Consider the following 23,908-nt stretch of genomic DNA (forward strand, 5'->3'; position numbering starts at 1 on the left):
CCTCTCCTGTGCTCCAGTTTTATTGGGGATTCCAGAGAGTCCCACCCATGTCCACTTTTGATTTTGACTCACAGCAAGATGATACCAGACTGTCAAGTACCCACTGCAATGGCAACTCTAGGTTACCTTGACCCATGCTGACTGGTTCTAATTGGATTCTTAACCATACATTCTTACAGATTTTATGGTTAGGGGAAACTGTCCTTATCTCTGAGTTTCAGGATCTGGTCACAAAACTCTCCCCCTTCAGGATAACTTGGGTTCCTCTTATTAACATTATTTTGGGCCTGCATTTCTCTGGCAGTTAACAGGTAGTTTTCTGAAGAATGTGACACATCATGTCTACTTAGGCCAGCAGTGCTGCAGGTAAATTGCTTTTTGGAAAAGAAAGAATATGGGTTCAGCTCAGTTAACCCATTTTGTAGAATTATTCTCTTAACTTCATGTTCCCAACATCTTCACTGTCTGTCCCCTAACAATAGTATTTTAACAAAATATTCTCCAATATCTAAATTTTCTCTTGCCTTTTCCTCCTGTATGTGTTTTAAACATATTGCTTATCTATGGTTGGTTTTATAAATTAATAATGATAATCTTATTTTTATATTGAAAAAAAAGAGTTTTATTGTTACTAATGCTTGGATCAAATGGTGTAGAAATAGGGCCAGATATATTGAGATGGTTTTGATGAATATCTTTCTCATTACCTCCTTGTATCTTTCTGCTGGGTAATCGACTTATATCTTCTTGCTGGATGTATGTGTTTACTTTGATTTTTACAAAACAGTGTTTCCCAAGTATCAATATAAAATAAATTAAATATCAGCCAATTTTACCTTTTCTCTAGTCCTTCTCTTTAGTTTACTCTAAATAACAAAATTATTTTATTACAAACATGAAAAACTAATATATTCATTGGTTAGATTAATATTTTTGAGTAGCTACCATAGGTTAGTCATTGTGTTTGTTGGTAATGAAATGGATAAGATACACAATCTATAGGGTCTTAAGGTTTCATCTGAGCAGTCTTTAAGTTATGGCATATTATAATTTATTTTTTGTCCCTTATTCTATAATTCCTTTCCCTCATCTGGCTTCTTTTCATGAGGGTCCAAGAAGTTCATAGACCTTCTGTTCACTAAATATTTATTCCCAAATGAAAAAATACTATTTGAGCTTCTATTACTGATAATTCTCTGGGAATTAAAGTGCTATCTTGAAATGTGCCTTTTTTTTTTTTTTTAATGTGACATGTCAATAAGCAGGACATGTCCCTAGGGACTTCTCGTTCCTTTCTTGACTTTTTTATTTGAATGTCTGTTTTTAACAACTATTAGCAGTTAAGATAGCTCCAAATGAAAAGCTTATTTCAGTAACTAATTCATATAATGGGAGATAATGATCATAGTCTAATGATTTATTCTTCTTTCTAGTTAGTGTAAATTTCACGAAACAGAGTCTAAGTGTTTAGTGTAAGTTGTAAAAAGAAGCACCTATTAATATTACATACCCAATGTGCCAGGTGAGTGACAGAGGTTTTATGTCTATATTTACATCTATTTATCTTATCTAGTTTAATAAATATTAATTTCTGTTTTTTTCCTCACAGGGAACATAGGTCTTAAAAGGTGCTCTTACTTTTCAGTTTCTTCATGGCTATCCAAGAACTAACTAAACTTACATAGTGGTATTAAGAAAAATGCCACTAGAGGTGCAGATTTAAATAAATGTGAATACGTATAAGAGGTGTGAGATTTTCTTACCCTTAAATTTCAATGATGCTAAATATGAGGTTACTATGATTATTATCTTATAACTTTAGAGATTAGTATTTACTTTAAATTACTTGGATATTATTTTTAACTCTGTCTTGCCCTGACAAGTGACATTATAATTAAAACCTACCATTTTTTTAGTCCTGTTCTCTGTAGAGGAGCAAGAGATAGATAACCCTTTCTAAATCAAGCTCAGAGTAGTTAAAAAATGACATTTGACTTCATACATGTTTTTCCCATATTCTGATGAACTGACATAAACATGCGCACATACACCAATACTGACTCATGTACATTGATGAGCTCATGCAACCAATATCTCAACATGCCCAGGAGGGCTTTGCTATAAGTTAGGCAGAAGCTGGCACAAGTATAGTCTATTAAAAGCTAATAAATTAATCTGTTATTCCTCCTGATGAAATTCTTTGACTTCAGAGCTCCCCAGATTGGAAAGAAAAAAATCATCAGAATTTAATAACTTATTCTCTTTCTGAAATAACAGTGCCTTGTAAGTAACGAATGCCCATCAGCACTTATTCTAATTTCATATGAATACTAAAATCACCCACCTGAGTGGCACTCAGCAAGGTAGGTTTTTCTATGGCCCAGTCATCTTTGATCAAATCAGATGACAATCTTTGACTTTTTTTTTCTAACAGATTGTTGCCTCTATTTTTATTTCCAGAATGGTAAAATAGCATTAGAAATCTCAGGATGAGATTCCACCTGAACTTAACAGTCTTCTCGTGGTAGGGGTCTAAGTGGGTTTTCAGAGGAGTTTAAGACTCGTTACTTTATTTATTGTTGAAGAATAGTATAGGCGTATAGAAAAGTATTTATTAAACACACACACATACTTGATGGATACTACTAATTCTCTCAAAATTTTTCTTACTCCATTATGATTAATACTCTGCCACCCCAGGGTGACCATTGTAAAGTTACGCAATGAGTAACTTAGGTCAATATAATCCTAAATAGTTCATATTTATTCATTTAACTTTTCTTATTCAGAATTAAGTTTTTAAAATTTATTCATATTGTTGCCTGTAGTGTATGGAATTGCCAGGTCATAAGGATGCTTATGAGTAGTTTTACTAGCTAATGACAAAACATTTTCTCAATTTGTTGTGTCAGTTTATACTCTAACTTGAACATGAAAGGTCTTACTGTTATGTGTCCTTACCGATACTTGATATGGTCCTACCTTCCATTTTTAATTAGCTTAGGTTAATTTTTTCATTTGTCCATAAGTGTCCCCTCTTAGCAAACACTGGTTACTAATATGTCAAGCATTTGAAGATGTAAACTCAAATGTAAATAATTTAAAATCCATGCCTTCAAAGAGCTTAATGTGGTCAAGAGAGACAAAATATATAGATAAGCCTCCTCTTAAGAAATACTGCATTTATTAGCAGCCTGGAGAGGAAGTGTTTTCAGGGGCAATAATGACAATGCTGAGGTTTGAAGTTGGGTGATTTTACTCAGTGTATAAATGGGAAAATACCATTCTAGTCAGTCTGTGAAAGGTAAAGATGGGTTGATTTTACAAGAAGTTATTTCTTGGCAAAATACCAGTTGCTAAACATGAACATGTATTTGGAAATCAGAGTGGCAAGACATAGAGTTGGACAGGTCAGCAGGGACAGATCATGAAAGGGCAGTGTATTTTTCAAACAATACATCTTAACTGGGCATTCTGGCATATGCCTTTAATTCCAGTGGCTTCAGAGGCTGAGGCAGGACAATCACAAGATCAAAGCCAGATTCAGCAACTTAGCGAGGCCCTAAGCAACTCAATGAGACTCTCTCAAAATTTAAGCAATTTTTAAAAAGGCTGGGGATATGACTCAATGGGTAAGCAGTCCTGAGTTCAATTCCTAGTTACCTTCCACCCCCCCCCCAAAAAAAAATTAGATATTTCCTTGAAGATTATCCTCACCTGTCTTAATAAGACGTACTACTCCATTTTTCCAGTCCTGTACAGTAAAATATGGAGAGAAAAAAAAAAAAAAACTTTGGTGGCATAAGACTAGCCATTGTATAATGTTTACTGTTCCTGTGGGCCAGAAATTTGGAAAGTCGTGGTAGTGATGGTTTTCCTGGGTCTTCTGATATTTGGATCTTTGGCTGAGAAGTCTCAAAATGAATAAATGAAGGCGATTCAAACTCCTAGAGGCTAGAATTTTTAAGACTTCATCCATATGTCTGGCACTTAAGCTGGAGTAACTTCTCCAGCAAATTGTAGTTTTTATGTGGTGTCTCAGGGCTCCAAGAACAAAGGTTTCAGTTTTTATTGAACAGTGGAGACATATGTGGCTCCTCAAGACCTAGCCTGAGAAGTCTCATTCCATCTCCTTCCTTTGTGCTCTGTTCGTTGAACCAGGTATGAAGTCCCTTAGATTGAAGAGGATAGCGCATGGACCCATCCTCTTAATGGGAGAGCTAGAAAAGATCCATGTCCATGTTTTCAGATCACTATGGTGATTTTTGTATTCCGTGCCTCTGTTTCAATTTTTATGTTATCTATAGTATTGTGATAGTCACAAAAACTATCTTGTATTTTTTTTCCTGGCCATTCTGTTCATAATTTGAATATCTCCTAGCTGAAACCATGATTGGATAGCACAGTCTTGAGCATTGACCTCATCTTCACCACATAAATTGACATGTGCCTTTAAAGGAGGAAAATATTTACAATGAGTACATTTTTTATCCCCTTAACATGATTCGCATGTATACATTAATATAAAATAACTTTTAAAAGAAGATTAAAAATATCCATAAACCAATTAGTGCCTTTACTTTTTGAACACACCATTGTATTGTACAGAAATGATATATCTGATATACTTTTGTGATTAATTCCAAAACTGACTGTCTTGACATTTGCCCAATGTCAGACTCTAACTTTAAAACCTAAACCTAGACATAGGCGTATACATTTTAAATATAAGGATATGACTTTGGAGTAGAAAATGGTACCCTTCAGTTACAATATAAAGATCTCTCAACCATCATATTATATTAGTCTGTCACTGTACAAAAACACATGCCAAAGGAATATACTTTCCTCTCCTCTTTATACTGTTTAAAGTAGTAGGCTTACTCCCTCAGTTCTTTGTTCATCTTACAGCTGCTCTTTGAGGTACCATTTATAAGAATCTTCAGTGTTCATGAAAATATTAGCACATATTATTTGTTATCATACTTTCCCCTAGCAAATTTCCAGTTGATGTGGGTAAAGTTGGAAAATTATGGGAAATTTGAAGTTCACAGTAAAGTGCATATGAATAGTCTGGTTTACCAGCTATTTCAAATCCTGTTTTTTAAAAAGGTATGATATTTATCAAAGTAGATGAAGGAGGTTTCTTGTCATTTAGAAGTGGTAGCTGTGAAGGAAAAACCCAGCCCTTTGCTATCAAATTGCATTACCTGGGGTCTAGAAAACCCTTTATTTAAGTATGCTAGAAACCCTCCATTTCTGTATACTAATGAATCACAGAAGTAGGTCTCTGTTCCAATATTTTATGTTTTAGATGATATTACTTATTTTGATATTCTGAATGTCTAGATGCCTCATTATGGTGTAGAAATGGAAGTGTTTGAAGGTATTGAAATTAAAGTTTTTTTGTGTGTTTTTGCTCTCTCAGCAGTCATATTAATTTAATATTTTTCACACAGATAGCTGTGTATGTGATTAAGTACCTTAAAATGTCATTAATATAAAAATGCTATTTTATATAAAAGTCCCTAATTATTCCTATGTACCTCCTGTTTCCATCTGATTATAAAGCTAGATGTGGTTATTTTAACTTTGATCGTACTCAGAATATTGTATGTAGACAGATATTTGACCTCAAAAGGAATATTAATAGAACTAGATGATTGTGTAGTCAGTTTTCCTTTCCTGTAATGAATTACCTGAGATTGAGTACTTAAAGAACAAGACAGGTTTGTTTAGCTTCCATTTGGGACTGAAAGTCCCAAAAGTAGGCTAATAGCCCTGGCAAGATCCCCTGTCTGTATCAAGTCATGGTAGATGAAACTGTAGGAGTTTTACATGTGAGAGGGGAGAGATCACATGGCCAGACAGAAAGCCAGAGCTGAGAGAGGGGCCAGTCTTGGCTCTTTATGGCAACACTTGTGAGAATTAACTCAAGACCCCAGGAAAACTATCTTCACCTGTTCAGAAGGAAATGTCCTAATGACTTTAAAACCTCCTGATTGGTCAAATCTCTTAAGAGGTCCTACTCCCTCCATGACATTGTCACACTGAGACCACGTTTCCAATGTATGAACCCTTAGGGGATGAGCTTTATCTAAACTTTCGTAATGATTAACATGATCATTCAGAAGTCCTATTACTATGGCAACAACCAGGAGGGCTCTGTTTTTGTGACATTGTCCTTTGTTTTCGTCATTATGCCTGTGTAAGCTCAATTTAACCACACAAAACCTTATTTTCTTAGTTCAGAAGCACAAGTAGAAGCACACAAGAGTCTGTTCTCTGGTCTCCATTCAAATTTCATGACTCTTAAAGCAATTATCTGGAATCAGCTACATATCCTGAACTTGTATCTCATTAAATGTCCTCTGTGTCCTGATTTAATCCAGAATATTTCAACCAATAAAACACCTGGGTGTTTTTGCTTTTTTGAATCCCCAAATTGAAGAAGTGTTGTACAACTGCTATTTATATCATATGGTATGGGGAATGAATATACACTGGTTTGTCTGTGCCTGTGTCACATTTTTCTTCTATGAAGATTTTTTAAGTCTCTGATGGTTTATGTTTTTTGAACTGAAAAGAGACTTAAAATGATGAATGCTCTAGAATTAGTAGTATTCACATAAAGTTTGTTATGTACACAATGACTGACGTGTTCTTCAGATGGTTTTACGACATCATCAAAATTTCATTTCCTTTATAAAAAACAAATATTTTATTTGTTGCATAAACGGATATGCCAGTGCTCCCAACTCCCCACCTCTACTCCCAGTGGTTACTCTGTACCCTCCAGAGTCATTAAGAAATAAAAGCTAAAGTTTCCACTGATTAACTTAGAGTCAATAATCTTGCAGTTTACCTGCCTGGAAATCAGGGTCACTAGTGGAGGTAGTAAATAGAGGTTCCTGCTTCCGTGGCCAGACTGCCATTACAGCAAAATAATGGCCATCTGTTTGTAGCTTCATATACATAAAACCCCACGTAATATTTTAAGTGGACTTGGAATGTTCACGAAGTGTTTATTTATAAATAAAGAACATATGCTTATTATGTATTATACTACCAGCCACCACAATTGAGTGTTAAGACCCAGGGAACAAGTAGGCAAACTTATGTGTCTTTGATTATAATTAAGTGTGGGGAAAAACTTTTAATTGCACAGTTTTAAAATTTCTGAAAATTTTGAATTTAGTCCCATCAAGTTATTCAAAGTATTTATTTTAAATATGTGGAAGATATAAAATATTTTAAATATTTTTTCTTTATTATTTATAAAATATTACATACACTTGTATAAATGTTTATATATAAAGACATCATAATGTTATTGTAGAGACTTTTCTTTTAATTGCTCTCTCTCTTTTTTACTGTATTCAGGCATTTTGTCTCAATATGCGCTATCATAAAATGAATATGAATGGTATTGTACTCTAAATTCCTTTGCCAATTATCTAGAATGCATAAGGGCCTGCGTCATACAAGCTAGGTGTATTTAACATATTATCAGGACATGCATTGTTATTGCCAAACACAGTTCTTCTGCTTTGTCCTGGCATGTGTATTCCTCCTTTATCCAACCATGTATATGTTTTATTCTTCTACCTCATAAATGTGACTGATAAAATAGTGATGTGAATGCCTGTTTATGACTGTAGACTTCAGGGAACTAGACAGAGTTGAAGGGCTTTCCTAGTTTTACTACTGAGTTGATTGTTATTCTAAGAATAACACCTGGATGTTCTTTCTCTTAAATGTTATGAACAGTTTGAGCTCTGACAAAGCTTAAATGGGAGATTAAATGACCATAGAGAAATCTTCTGTATTTATGAGGTTATGACTCATGCAAAAGGATCCATAATTTTCATTATAACATATGTGACTTGTTGTCTTGTGGATTGTAATAGAGAGGCTTTTGTAACGTTGTTAAATTATTACAATAACCCATGATTCTGAACCAATTATTACAAAGAGATTAATAAGGAAGAGTAGGTTTTGAACAAAATGAGATGCAAATCCATATTATCTTGTAGTTTGATTTTGTGTACTACAAAGCAAATAAATTTTACTTCTCAAAAATCCCTTTATCTTTTCATATACTCTAAATGTAATCCTCAACTTATTTTCAGTTTCTGCTGACAGATCAAAAACAGAGTTCTGTCTGTGTCTTTTTATTTGAAGCATGTAATAAAGTTATTGCAGCAATGTTTTCAAATCAAGGTGAATAAAATGCCATGGTAATGCATAGGATATAAAACTCAGAATGTAAAATTTGCAGTTTCAAGGATGAACTGATTCTTCTTATTTCAGCACTTTAGGCAGCAGGAAAAAGCCATGTCACAGAGTTTATAAGTAGACTAATCCTACAGATCTTGAAGTTTAAAAAATGAATAGGTATCAGATACTGACTTGAGATACAAAATTGTTGTTCCATATGAAGAATGGCATATTTAGCATCAGAATTTTTTCCTACCCTGAACTACATTTTTGGTCAAAAAATATCACATGTATATTTTTTGATGCTTGTAGAATGATATGTTCTTATATATCATTCCTGATTTATAATTTATACTTTAACTACTTAAAATATATAAGGGGGTAACTTTTTCAATGAAAATATTCTTCTACAAATTTTTTAATTGATCTAATTTGACCAAAATCAAAAAAGAATTATTGCTAGGTTTGTAGTTGTGCCCCCCCCCCCCCCTTTTAATAAGCTGGATAAATCATCTGATGCCACTTGGTCACTAAGCAATTGCTTAGAAAGTGTTCTTTTGTTCCAGTCAACTAACTCCTTTAATTAAATAGTAACATTTTGTAGGTGTTGTGTATCAATGTCAGAGCAATTTGCTGGCTACATGGTTCAAAGGAGGAGGTAGTAAATCTCACTTTTGAGGACTTGATTTCAGCATCTGAAAGTAAATTTAATAAATACAAAAGTATGCAAATATCCCCATCTTCAGATGAAGATTGTTGTGCCGAAATTGTGTATATTTTCTTGTACTGACTACATAAAGTTTGTATAGGTACGTGTACTTATTATGGCATCTGTAACTTATTTTTAAGGCATTGTTGAGCCAGCCATTTATTCTATTATAATAACATTAATAACATTTTTCAGGCAGTGCAAGAAATACTGTGACTATAACTATGAGCAAGTTTTATGGGCATATTACAAATTTTATTAGATTACAGGAATAAAAGAAAAAAGCAATTCACTCATGGTCTCATAGTCCCCCAATAACAGGCAGGTATTAACTTTTCTACTACATTTTCTAAACCTAAAAGTTTTCTTCTGGTAGTGATGTCCCCACCACCAACAACAACAACAATTGAATATGTTTTGCACTTTTTAAAATGAAAACTAATAATTTTTACAGTGTGCCTTCTTAAGGCTTGTGGGAATTCTATTGAATAGATACATTATAATTAGCTATTGTTGAATATTTTTATTAAACTTTTTGGGTCTCTTAAATTAGTTCCTTATAACAAATTCCCAGAAGAAGAATAACTTTGATTTAAAAACACATTTTTATTTCCTGATATATATTGATGAAATGTTTTCCAAAAACATCAGTTCGCTTGACTTTGAGCAGCTGTGTACTGGAGTGCTCATTTACCAATGCCTGTTGGTACTAGTCAAGCCTGTTTGGATAAATGAGCACCCCATTTAAACGAGAGCTTGTGCTGTCTTTCTTCAACCTCGGCTCTATCCTGCTTACAGAGGAACTAAAAGTGATGGAATTTTAGGTACACATAAACAATGTACTGTTTTCTTACCAACTTACCTACTGGCATCTGAAACCATGAAACTTGATGGTTTCTCAGAAGTTATATGTGTTTGGAATCTTATGAGTATACGGAGTGGAGCACAGTTTACATACATATGCACAGTTAAACATAACTATATGCTAACATCGATTTAATTTTCATAGGATGATAATAAATTGTAATAGTTCTCCTTGATTAATATCGTACTTAGTGTATTGCCAGCATAGTGGCCTCAGGTGTGTCAACATCTTCATTTTGTTACGTCTTTTGTCCACCAGTGCAAGATTTTGAGCCATGTAAATGTTATAATTTGAGAATGTATCCATCAGTTGGCTTGATAGATTTTTTAAAAAAGGGATTGACATGATGTCAATATATAAATATGTAATTATGATAACAGTAATTTATAAGAAAGAAAATTTGTAGACATTTCTGGTTATATCATTGTATGAGTAAAAATTATGAGATAGTAGCCAGAAAAATGGATGGGTTAGTATTTGATTGCCTAAGGAATTTTTAGGACTGAAAGTGTTAAGTATCAGAAGAATTACAGTGTGAAAATCATGAAAGAACATCAGAACATCACTCTCTTCATTAATATTTCTAGGTTATAGTTCATAAACTGGGGTACAGTAGAAACCTTGATAAATAAATCTAAAAGTTTTCAGATATGTATTTTATGTTTTAACATCTAAGCAAAAATAAAGCAAATTATGTTGTCATATAGTAAATGCCCAAAGAAAATGTTTCCAATTATGAAAAACTTGCTTTGATTTTTGTATTTTGGGCAAAGATTATTTATCTATTTATCAGTGATATTATTTCAATTTTTACAAAGCACTCAAGTACCATTAAATTATGCTGTTATTCTATTTAGGATAATTTAAAAATTATTGTAGGGGAGCTTAGGAACACCTGCATTATGTGGTATGACGATGTCACATTTCTTTCTTTTAGCTTCTTAATGTTCCTTTGCCTTTACTTGAAAACCCAGTAGGTGGTGAATAAGAAAAATAAACAAAAAGCATAAACAGTGAATTTATTGTTTAACAGAAAACACAACTAGATAAAAATACCATAAAGAGGGTAATAAGAAATAGAATAATCCAACTCGTAGTGATATATTCACTTAAACAACTAGTAATAAATAAGAAGACATCTGTCTTTATCAAAAATATTCTAATGTGGGTTTTGCAGGAATTTATATTTGTCAAGGAAGCACTAACTCTTGCATTCAGTTTCAAGGTCATCATCTCTATTCTCATTTCTTTTCACAACAAATAAATTGTAAATACAAAAAGGATAACAGATATATTTTTAAGCTCTTTCATATTTTTTTCACTGCTCTGAACCGAACTTTCTCTGATGAAGTTTTTTTTCCTACTCAGAAGATTCCCACAAAGTAGGAAAAAGAATTGAGCTATTTCCTTAAAGGAATGATGAAATCACAGTCCATAACGTGCTAAACTGAAAATTGTCCCCCAAATATATCAGTTTCTAATCCACAGTACTTGACAATATTATCGTATATGTTAAAATAATTTTTGCAGATGTTAGTATATTAAGGATTTGGAATGGTGAGTATGTTCTGAATTATCTATGCAGGACCTAAATACAGTCACATGTGAGAGATGGAGGGAGATTTGCCTATAGACAGCAGGGGAGGAGGTGTGTGAGCACCATGGCAGAGATGGGAGGGATTCCATTGTAAAACAAAGAATACTAGCAGTCACCAGAAGTTAGGAGAAGAATGAAATTGATATTTACCTGGAGCACTGAGGGACAGTACGGCCTATTAACACTGGATTTCTATCCAGTGATACAGATTTCCAGTTTCTGGCTTCAAGAACTTTGAGAGAATAAATTTTTGTTCTTTTAGTCACCAGGTTGTGGTAATTTTTAAGATCTTTGTCTCCTTCTATATTGGGAGGGTTAATCCTAGGAAACTTTTATGTCTCGGCCTTATTGACAACCAAATAAAACAGTTAGGAAGAAGGTAGTATTGAGAGGCATTCAGTTTATCTGTCTGGGATGATGGTGGTAGAAGTGTTATTTGCCTTGACATTTACTTTGTTACTGACATTTTCTGACTTCCTGGCTTCTATTACTGATTTTGCATTTTATTGATTAATTGAATTTTGATAAGTGACACTTTTGTAAAATACCATTATAATAGGAATAATTGGATGAGAATATACTTTCATAATGGTTTCCTTGATTTTAAGACACATTTAAAAATTGAAATATAAAAACAAATAAAGCAAGCTGAATACATAATTGGGATTTTATAATAGGTTAGCTCTAGAATAATGAATGTAAGTCATTAATTGAAAGTTAATTGGTAACATTGGCAAAGTTTATCTTGTATTTTTGGATTGCATGCTTCAGTTGATACCTAGTGTACAACTGGGATTTATTTGCACCACACCTCTGAGTCTGATAGTGTATTAAGTTATGAAGAATATTAATATTGCTGCAGAACAATTACTTGTTCATTTGCTAACTGATTAAAATTCATGCATAATTTATTGAAATGAATAGAGATTTTATAAATAAATCTCCTTGTTCTCCAGGGTCTAAAAACAAAATACACATGCTAATATAAGTCTACTTTTTACTTCCAACGTAAAAATTTTAATGTGTTGTGGTATATTAGTCTCATTAATGTAAGTTTCACTTCTTATAATCATGATGTTAATCAATGCATATGCTTATATTCCTCTTTTAATATTGCCACAGTACCAGATTTGAGCTCTTGCTTTGATTATTAGACAAATCTTGTGCTTGACCCTAGCATATGGGATAGAAAACTGAACAGAATGAACTATTGCCTTTCTTCAGAACACAATCCTGACTACATCAACCTTACTTGTTTTATTTACACATAATACTAGAGTTGGATATTCATTTCTGGTTTAAAATTTATCTATGCTCTGATTTTTTAAAAAAAGAAATTAGTGTCACAAATATTTTAAAATGTCATCTCTAAAAATTTTTCTAAGAATGCCTAGTTCATTAATGAAGAAAATGTAATACAAGTTAAAAGGTATATTCAAGTTTACCCTACTATTACATATGCATTTTTTGAAACCAGGCCTCCTGACTTCAAATTTCATTTTCTTTTTATGTCACTTCATTAAAGATTGAAATGACAGGAGAAATACTATGCCTGTTTCTAATGTGTTTTGCTCTAGCTTTCCCCTCCCTTTCTCTGCTTTCCATCTTTTTCTCTCTTGTTTCCTTCTTGTTTCCTATGGCAAGAGTGTTCAGGGTTTTGATGGGTAAGATCTAACATTGATAGACACGCATAAGGTCAGGTTTCAGAGCACCTATACATTTGTAGGTCAACCAGGGTTTGTTATTTATAATTCACTTGGTGTATTGTTTTTGTTCATTCATCATGTTAAGAATCAGACCTCTTCAGATCATCTTTGAACTATAAAGCAAGTGAGGTATTGCTGCTCTGGGGTAGAAGCACAGTGCTATGAATTTAACACTGTTTCCTACTTTAACTTACGTTAGTCAGTATATGAGCCATCTGGAATAAAAACAAATATTGCACATTTGTGGCAACTCAGTTTATTCACAAAATACACACTGCTGCTTTAAATCCGTGTGGCATTTCGAGAGTCTGGGGAGGCATTTGCATTTTTCTATTATGTTCATTTCTCTATTCAGTTTCATTTAGTTTAGGGTTTAGAGAATATGTTAACTTTTTTTTTCCTTCTTGTCTGCTAAAACTTCTGTAACTCTATAAATTTTTCTGTAACTCTATAAAATTTGTTGGATTTGTGAGTGAAATTTCGTTCTATGAAATGTAGAACTTTAACTGACAAATGAAAATTCTATTTTTATTTAAAAATAGAAGTTTATTAAAAATTTTATGGTTTTATTTAAACTTTTTGTTGCAAATAATTTCATTGAATTCATTTGTGAAATTGAAAATAGTTCACCTAGGAAACAATGTTAACTACATATTGTTGAAATAATTTGTAAAGCATAAGAAATAGATTTTTGGATAAAGTTTATAAATCAAATGTTTAACTACTTTTCAATAGAAGTAGTTCAAAATATATGTAGTTTATATAGTGTAATTTTCAATCTTAACTTTTATTTTTATTTTAAACATGAGCACAGTTAGCCCCAGATTATATCATACTTTCAGTAACTAGTTTGAAAGCTATTAACTTAATGAGCATTGATTATTGAAGGGAGATTACTTTTATTTTTATAATGATTTTGGATAGGATGAAAAGTGTATTACCTCTATTATTCTTTATTACAGGATGCTGTTTGCTTCCTATATAACTCTCAATGTAAAATAATGAATTTATTGATTTATTATAATTATTTCTCCCCTACAGTATTACCCAATATGTAGAACAACTTATTAGTTAGTAATTTGTTAATATTTGTCCTATGAATTTTGAAGGAAGATTCTTGAAAATGATCTTACTATGTGTAGGATCCCAGGCCATCTTGTCTTATCTTTTTTTTTTTTTTAAGAGGATGTTTTTAAGTCAGGGATTTATAAGCTAGTAAATTTTATATCATCAGAATTAAAATGTAATCTTTGGGCTCCAACTAAAAATTTTTGATTTATTTAAACAAGCATAAGAAGGTAAAACCTGTCAATGGACTTTTATTCCCCCCCACCCCGTGGCATTTTTTTTTGCATGGAATGCAATGCCAGTAAATAGGAAATACAGTGTGAAGGATGCTGGCAGTGTGTCCTTGAATTTCCTGTGTCTACATCTCCAGCCCACTACTACCTGGCACGGGTCAGGTCAGGGTGAGAAAGTATTAGGTTGTTGCATTTCATAGTTTCTCTTATATGTGATTTGTTCTAACATTTAGAAATAAGTGTTAAATCAACTTGGGGGCAATTACAACTTTATTAACAGTTTTCTGCAATGTTTTTTAATGTCCCTTAAAAATGTGAGAAATATTGTTCTAAAAGTTCAGAGAAAACCCCACCTGATCACGTGTCCTAATTATGACTTCATGACCTAAAGTTCTCTGTGGACGGACCCTACAGACAGGGCTGGGGCTGTGGAGTCCTTCCAAGGTCAGTCTTTCACTTCACCTGCCTTGTTGTTAAAGGGGTAAAATGTGGTCCAATACATCATTCATCATTTCCATCAGTTCAGACATTGAAGTGATATTTCTCCAAGTTTCTTTGAAGCAAAGAATGATAAGCAAGCCAAAATTAAATTACAGTGTACCTTTGACATTTGAATTTAATATGTGATACATTGCCTTATCACATGCTATTCCCAAAGGCCAGTGATTCGGAATCATTTGTGATTTTTGCCTAGGTGTAAATTTCAGTTTCTCACTCTGGGATGTGGGTGTATGGGAACAGTTAAGCACCTGACATCCACTTTCATATTCAGCCTCATTGCTTACCTTCTGATCTCATATATAGGAGCTCTGAAGAAGTAGAAAACAAAACAACAACAACAACAACAATAAAATATCCCTTTGCCACATTTCATAAATGAAATAAAACAGTAAAAATCAGGTCTGCTGTTAGCTAATGAGAGTTTTTCATGTCTAAATATTTTCTTTATGTCTCTTGTTTATTATGTCTTTACAAATTTTATCTCCTGGAAAGACATGCTTTTGATGAAAAAAAAAATTGTGCAATATGGTCATAAGGCTTCACCGAAGTATTTGCTCTTTAAAAGTGTAGTTGCCAGACAACTTCAGTTCTGGTCTTCTTTTAAATATTTACCATATACTAAGAAATAAATCACTCAATAGGGCTTTGGGTTTCAAGAGGCATTAATATGTCTCTGTATTTTAATGTTTCAGATTGTTATCTAATCAGAGCACACTCTTCTCTCGTAGAACCACCAAGACCCATTGCTCCTCCCCAGCTACTTGGCGTTGGGCCTACATATTTGTTGATTCAACTGAATGCCAATTCAATCATTGGAGATGGTCCCATTATCCTGAAAGAAGTGGAATATCGAATGACATCAGGATCCTGGACAGAAACTCATGCAGTCAATGCTCCAACTTATAAATTGTGGCATTTGGATCCAGATACTGAATATGAGATCCGAGTACTACTTACAAGACCTGGGGAAGGTGGAACAGGACTTCCAGGACCTCCATTAATCACCAGAACCAAATGTGCAGGTAAGACTGAATAGTGGGTATTCTACCTGTGAAGGAATCTAGCATGAGATATCTAACACAAATGCAATATTTAATGATTTAATTACTTGACATATAATATCACACTATTCTAAGAAGTCCAGTGAACTAGGTAATTACCTACCTTGACTATGTCATATTTGGCTGACGTAAAAGCAATGTATGTGCTTCCTTATTATTAATCCTAATTTTGTTTTGAATCTAGAGTCTTGCTTGATCATTTTGGTGAACCTTCTGTGTATGTAGACCAATCATTTCTGATAGCTGTGGATGAAAGTATTAGTGAGAGAGGAAGACCTTTCTAGTTCAAGCAAATGCTTATACCCTTTTTATCACGTAGACATGGTCTTCCTCAATAATATTATATTCAGCATAGAGGCCATATCATATAGTATGGATAATGCTTTGAAAAATAACTGTTCTATTGACAATATCCTATTGCTGAGAATTAGTTCAGCAGTCTGACCCTCATCTCTCAAAAACAGAAAGGTTTCCTTTTATGTTTGTTATTATTCTCCCCATGCTTGAAACAGACTGGTGAAAATAATAGTATGTGAAAAAAAACATAAAGAATAATAAGTGAAATAAAATAATATGTAATCATATATCCTAACACCTTATTACACTGTTTTTATAGTGGGAAGAATTTTTAGCTATTAAAAGCCACTAAAAATTTTAATAATCTAAGTGATTTGAGTGCATTTTTCATGCCCTACATATTTTATTGTTAAAAATGGTTTAATTTGTAGTTTAGTTTAAAGAGGCATTTTACATCCATCATGCATTATGTTGAAATATAGAGTTAGCACATGAATGTATGTATCCTTAATATCTTATGAGTTCATAAAAATTGAATTCCTAAACTGAGAATCTATGTAAATGTTTATATAATGTCTTTTATTTCTTGAACATCTATAATATTATAGAGCTACTCACCAAGAATATTAATCTACAATAAAGCTATATCCATAAAATATTTATATATATTTTTAAATTTAGCTACATTTTTATATATTCGTTGAAACTATTTAAAGATGTTTATTAATTGAAAATACCTAGACAACCATTAGTCTGAGATTTAGAGACTAAAGAGACCCCTAATTTGTGATTGAACCCACAATTGCCTCTGGTGTTTTCAAAGCAGCTTTACCCAGAAGAGGCTGGGCGGTCTCCATGACTCAGCTTAAATCTGATAATTGGCTTTTACATAGTCTATAGAGGTACATCCTTCATGTTACAAATTACTCTTATATGTACTAGATATACTTTTTCAGGGAGAGGCAAGTGAAACCCCACCACCTAGTCACAGAAGTCATTAAAAGAGGAAACAGTATGGAAACTGAAAAGTACTTCACTATTCCAAATTTAATGTGCTGACAATGAAATGGGGAACAAGAGTCTGGTTTACTGAGGGTATCATCTATGTGTTTTCTAATAAAATTGCCTTTTTACTGCACTTAGTCTTCATAATGGATATACAAATTATACCAACCAATGATAATTGACTGTTCCGTGGTCTTCCTCTTGACTTCTTTTACCCATGCTTGTTAATCATCTGCTTTCTTGTCCTTTATTTTGAACAAAATGTCTTTAAAAATGAGCAGTGTATGTTAGTATAGTATAGTTTTTGTTTAAGCTAGGAATTATTGGAAATTGGCCTTTGGTATGAGAGCTGCAGAGATTGCAGGTAAATCAGGCTATGTTTTAAAGTTCGCTGTTCTCTATTAGGTGAATGACAGCACTATGTTAATGAACGTTGATTTATCTCTGTTGAATGCTTATGTTCAGAGTGTGCATTGAACTGTAATAAGTAAAAAAAAAATGACTGCAAATTGATTTGAGGTACTTTATTCTGAGAATAGCCTCATCTGTGTGGGATGGAATAAAGTAAAAATATCTTCCATGCCATAGCCACTTCCCTACTTAGAAAGTGCCTTGACACTTTGGAACCATATCGGTCTTTTTATCTGATTCTTTGGGGAAAGTTTTGTCTCTGTACTCTTTATAGAATTAAGTGGTATTAGGCTCAATCACTTGTCATTGTATTTCCAACTATAGAAATTTTATTTTTAAGACCATCTTTTACATGTGATGAATCTTTGTCACATGTGTTTATTATTGTTAATTAATGTCTTCACAAGGTGTGCCTGATACAGGATATTGCGGGGTGTGGGGGGAGGCGGTAAGTGCTACAGACTAGATTTTCAAGTGCATTGTAGATTTGAGAGAAGCCATGGTTACAAAATTCATTAGGAAAGTCTACTAATCTTGCTCTAAAATTAGAATAGGAGGTAAAGCTCGTGGAAGCATATGCGGTAATGATTTTTAAACAATTTTTGAAAACCAGAAGTTGAATATACTTGACAAACATTGTGTAACAAATATAAAGTCGGTATTAAAGTATGATGTCCATCTGTTTCCACTCTTTAAGATCCATTTCCCTTCAATTTAACGTAACTTAGACTTCATAGTGACACTATTGTCCTCAGCCTAGGATTCCATATCAACAAAATAGAACACAACTTACGCTAACTATGATGTTAGCTGATATTTGATAACGATTTCAAAAGTTGGATATTTCTTCATAATCAGGGGAAATGATCCTGTTGAGATCCCAAACATAATCTTTGGAGGAAATTGCCATCTAATTCTATTAAATTGTTCATGCCCTAGTTACCACTGTTTCTATAAGGGGCACTGAGTACTAGATGTACAATTCATCTGGTTTTACTTAGACCTGGGTGTATTCACCTTGTAATTGTTGAGTTTTAGTATTAATATCATCTACTTGAATAAATGTTGATCATTTTGAAGCCATGCGCATTAATAGCATGCATGTTAGATCATCAGGAAACCTTAAAGATAAGTATAAATACTTTGCTATATATGTAAAATCATTTTCACATGGATTCTTTGTGAGTTACAGAGAGTGATGGCTACTTGCAGAAATTCTTCTATCATTTTTTTACTGTATCACAGAAGAATGATATTTGTCATTTCTAAGTACCAAAGAATAACTTAGTTTACTTATCATTGTCACAATACCATTTTAATGCACATAATTCATTAATATTTTATTTTAGGAAACAGTAAATGACTTATTGCTTGGAAGAAATTCATCAATAGATATTTTTTCTAGCAAATCAGTTTAAAGATTTTACTCATGCGTATAATGGATAAAATGTTAAATTTTCTAAAGAAAATGTAAACTTTTTTATAGCTACATGTGGATTAATTTGACTTTGGAATTCACGTGAAATGAATCTATCATGATGTTTTATGTCCACACCAATCTATCAGCTAGATATATTATTGTCTTACTTTTGTATTTGTTAAATTTAGGACTTGGGGAGAAAAACAACATAGTTGATACTTGTTCATTATATTGTAATACCTTTACACAGTTAGGAAAACTACAGGGCAGCCTGGCCTCAAACCCATTATCAGTACTTTAAAAGCCTTAATTATTTTCCTTCTTACCCCAACACAGGTAATTTCCCTCCCTCGTAATAGTATGGAATAAAAAATTAAAAGGACAGCAGGTAAAATCCAGAAGACATATACCTTTTAAAAAATAGCTTCTGCAAGTCAACCTAGTTCCCAAAGAAAGCATAGTTTAATGTTTGCATCTTCCTATTTATTGAGAGCACAGTGGATTGGTGCTTAACAATCAAATATATGCTGTGCTTAAATACTTGAAACAGTTTTTTAAAGAAGTATAAAAAAGTGTTTTTGTCCTTCTCTGATAATGTCCTGCCTGGTTACCAAAGCTATTTTTTGTTTACTTTCTAAAGTACATTAAAATCATTTGGTAAGTGCAATTACTTGCTTCAGGGTCTCTCAAGTTAGGAGAGGTGGTAATTACAGCCTCTGGTGGCTCAGGCCACCTACGCCTGCCTCAGACTTCTCTATGAACCTGAGGGGTATTATTATTTTGCTGTTAGTTTAGAGCTTGACCCATGTTGTTGTTCACATAATGCTTCTTCAGGCTTTTTATGCATCTTAAAAAATGGCATAAATGTGAAGTTGTCTTAAATGGGAAGTAATTCAAAAACTCCATTGAACAATCAGAAAAAGTATGCTTGCTTTTTTACTGTGTTTGTTTCCTCTGGGTACACCATCTGGTATAGAAGCTAAGAAAATACAGTTTCTCTTTCTCTTATTAAAGAGAAATAAAATATGCCATCATCAGGAATTGTCTGCATTGCATACTTTGGCAATTGCACGTTAAAATTGCTCTTTTAAATTGCCTTCTGCTTCTGGGTAGCCTATTGTGGAACTGCTTTATGATTAACTGACATTTTAGCAGCATCTCCCTCATAGGGAAGGTCAATAGTTCAGAGTGTCCAGAATGTAATATATTTATGCAGTTGGGAAAACTACTCTCTACTCTTATATTGAAGTTCAATGCTCTCGGCAGATTTTAGTTGAAACATGTAGGTCTATGAAGCAGTGAAAAGGAAAGTGTCTTCTTTTAAATGTAAACATTTACTAAAACTGCATTTTTTTTCTGTCCTAAATCCAAAATGGAGGGTAAAAAAACCCCAGAATAATATTTAGATTCTCCAAATCTATAAACTGTGTGACTGAATTTTGGCCTTTTGATTACAGCTTCATTAGCAACATGGTAGTCATCAATCATAAAAACTAGTTATCCATTGAAATTCTGCCTAGAGTTTAAAACAAAATGAACAGCTTTTGTAAGAATTAGTTTATAGGATAAGGATGACTTACAACTTGATTTATATTGCAGGATTATATCAACGCTTTGAAATGTATTAACTTATATATAATTATATGCGTGTACAATTTTGGTTTTGTTTTGCGGTGCTGGGAATTGAACCCAGGGCCTCACTCAGGCTAGGCAAATGATTTACCACAGAGCCTTATATGCTTTCTTTATTGCTTTTGAGCAAGAATTTTAAAAAGCAATACTACTATTATTGAAGGCAGGACAACTGGAAATAAAAATCCATAAGTAACAGAATATAGTTCTTTAACATTCTTAAAAATCTAAGAGTAAAATCGTAATTTAGGTTTCTTTCCTTGTTTAGTAAGTAATAACCTGATTTTATTTTTCAGATTGTGTAGAAAATATCTAGGTTTAAAAAAAAAAAAAAAAACATTTGTTTATTCAGAAACCCTTTTCTTGGCCTCTTTCTTTGTTAGTAGTAATGGGTTAAGTGCCAGGTCTCCAGTGTTACACAGGCAATTCCTTGACCATAAGGCCTACTGGTCACCAGAGACAGACATAAACAAAATAAAAGGCAAGGAGATGTGAATAGAATTCAAAACAGAGAGAACAGCATGTTTTCTCTAGTTTTAAACATTGCTGATAATTTGGGGGCTCTGAAAATAGATGGATTCTGTGGATCTTGGGCTCACTCTGGGCTTGTGGTTGAATTGAGGATGGCAGGAAGCCTGCAGCTTGGTCTCGTATGATTGATCTGTTATTCAGTTGTTTTTAGGAAAGTGACTCATGTTACCAGGTTTGCTTTTAGAGAGTTCATCCCACCTATGTGAAAGATAGGTTAGGGCTAAGGAAGAACTGGAGACAGAGAAAATGAAAACACAAATATAGATAGATATTGCTAATAATCACTTTACTGCATCTTTCATTTCAGATGAGAAATAGGAATTCTGTAAATTCTGGGAAAATATTATACTTCCTACTAATCAAAATTTTTCTTTCAATAAATATATTTTAAAAATGTGAGAATAAAGTGAGCCTGAATTATACTGTAATTGACATGTGTACATTCTGCTAAGGCTCTATAAATCTAGAGGCTCCCAGCATAAGAAAGTTAAGAGGCTATGAAATCATGTTGCCTACTATCTTTTTTCATTTTTAACTCAGGAGCAGGACATAGAGTTAATCATGCATCTCAGTTCCTGGCACATCTCAGTATAGGTGATATATTAAGTAAAAATGTAATTACCTTTACTAACTAGAGTTGGGTTGTTTTCAGTTTAAATTTCTCTCATCTGACATACATTTGTTGAGAAAAGCATTTGGTAACCAGTGAAAATGACACTACATTTATTTATCCTTACTACTTTACCACATGTTGAGTCTGTTAATGGTATCATTAAGTACTCTTTTCATTGGCTTCATTGTTTTTATTGAATTTTGCATACTGCAATCAAGCTGACAGGTGGAAATGATTTGAATAACAGCATCCATCTCATGCTATGTCCTGAATTTCCCCTCAAGTCCTAAGAATTTTATTTAATATCAGGAAATGGAAATGTTTTTAAAAGTAAAATGCTGTATTAACCATGTCTTGAATGATAACAACATAGAAGTGTAAAAAGGATCTAAGTAGAATAAGAAAGCTATGGATCCTGACATGAAAACATGTCCAAAGCCCCCAGCCTGTGAGCTTCTGCCTCTCCTTTAATGGTGCCACACTGGTCACAATGGTATATGGACTTGTTCCTTATTTTCTTCTTTTATAAGCAGGGAAGAAACTACCTCTGCCTTCCATTGCCACTGTATTTACTTCCTTTTTTTGAATTGCGATAGACATCTTTGTTTTGGAATAAGAAAGAAAACTAAACCAGGATTGGCAGGGGGTGGGGAGAGTGGGGGGTGGCTTTTGAGCAGGCTTGGCAGGGAGGAGGACAGCTAAATGATCATGGAGACTGAACTCATATTCAGTCCCAAACTATTTATTATAATTAGCATTTGGGGTGAGTGTTGGTCACTTGGTGCAATTTCTTGATGGAAAAGAAATGGCATTATATGCATGTATCTCATTATTTTCATCTTTTAATTTGACTCTTAACCTAAGTGTGAACATGGGAGCATCAACATAAGAATGCACTTTCAAGCCTTTGCGGTCTTACTACAAGATAGGGCATTTTTATAGCTAATAATTGCTGTAGGCATGACTCCTCCATCTTTTTTTTTTCCTCTCCAACAATCTTTATGTAAACTGCAAAAGAAAAAAAAAAGCATATGAAAAAGAAAGAGATAATGAGCATATTCCAATCTGGAATCGTACATGTTATATTGTACTTCATGAACTCAGTAAAAAATGCACTTCAAATGGTAGGAATTCATGCCTTTCATGTCACCCTAGGCAAAACCTGTGCAAATTCAGCTGTCACTACATATGATGTGGCCTAGAAATCATTGAGTGATGTCCATTTTAATTGCCTCAGCTAAATCATCTCAGAAAGTTGAGTTTAAATAATCCATCTTTTTTTTGACTATGTCATTATTTTCCACCCCATGTATTATCTCTCCATAACAAAAGAATATTAAGCAATCAAAATGTGTTTTATATTTACCTATTAAATTACTTTAAACAGATACTATGTTCTGTCTTGTTATATTGCACTCAATATACTAAAGGTCATATTTTTATACTAATGTTACTCATGAACATGAACTAGATTCCCAAAAGAAGGGCAAATGTATGTCATTTATTTTGGCAATTTTATACCATCTTAATAATTATATTCCTGGGCAATATTTAAGCATGTCTCCTTTCGTATATGTTCTATATCTCTCTTATAGTGAATTTTGTACTTTATTTATGAGCACTGTGTAGGTGTCTGATAACTAAAAGAATCAACTCTACTCTGCTTAGATAGACAAAATGTCAAAATGTCACAGGGGTGCACTGACTACCCCTACACTTGGAGAGTCCTTGCTGGAATTCTCAGATTCTATAAAGACTTCATGGAATCCATAAACCCAGGTTGTTTTGTAAATTATTTGGAATACAACAATTTAACAAATTTTGTAAATAGTATTTTTAAAAACCACTCATGATACTATAACATTTATATAACTGTCATCATTTTTGTGAAGGCACTATTATTATTATTTTATTTTATTTTACTGTGGTGATTTTGTTAGTTGTAAGTGTAAGATATATGCAATTTTACCTTCTGTTTATTTGGTTTGCCATTTTCTTAGCTCACCCCTCATGGTTGGCTGGTTTGTTTTGGTGCTGGA

At 33.1% G+C, this 23,908-nt stretch overlaps 1 protein-coding gene across 6 annotated transcripts in view; it reads left to right on the forward strand.

The window, feature by feature from the left end:
• Nucleotides 1-23,908, forward strand: part of Ptprk (protein tyrosine phosphatase receptor type K) — a 542,901-nt gene that overhangs the window by 293,982 nt on the left and 225,011 nt on the right. For all 6 annotated transcript variants that reach the window (XM_071613038.1, XM_027947359.3, XM_071613039.1 and 3 more), the window contains one exon: nucleotides 15,628-15,921. In XM_071613038.1, coding sequence (XP_071469139.1) covers nucleotides 15,628-15,921 — 294 coding nt within the window. The remainder of the gene's footprint in view (nucleotides 1-15,627; nucleotides 15,922-23,908) is intronic.

Source organism: Marmota flaviventris, chromosome 6 (assembly GCF_047511675.1).
Source record: "Marmota flaviventris isolate mMarFla1 chromosome 6, mMarFla1.hap1, whole genome shotgun sequence".
Lineage (NCBI taxonomy): Eukaryota > Metazoa > Chordata > Mammalia > Rodentia > Sciuridae > Marmota > Marmota flaviventris.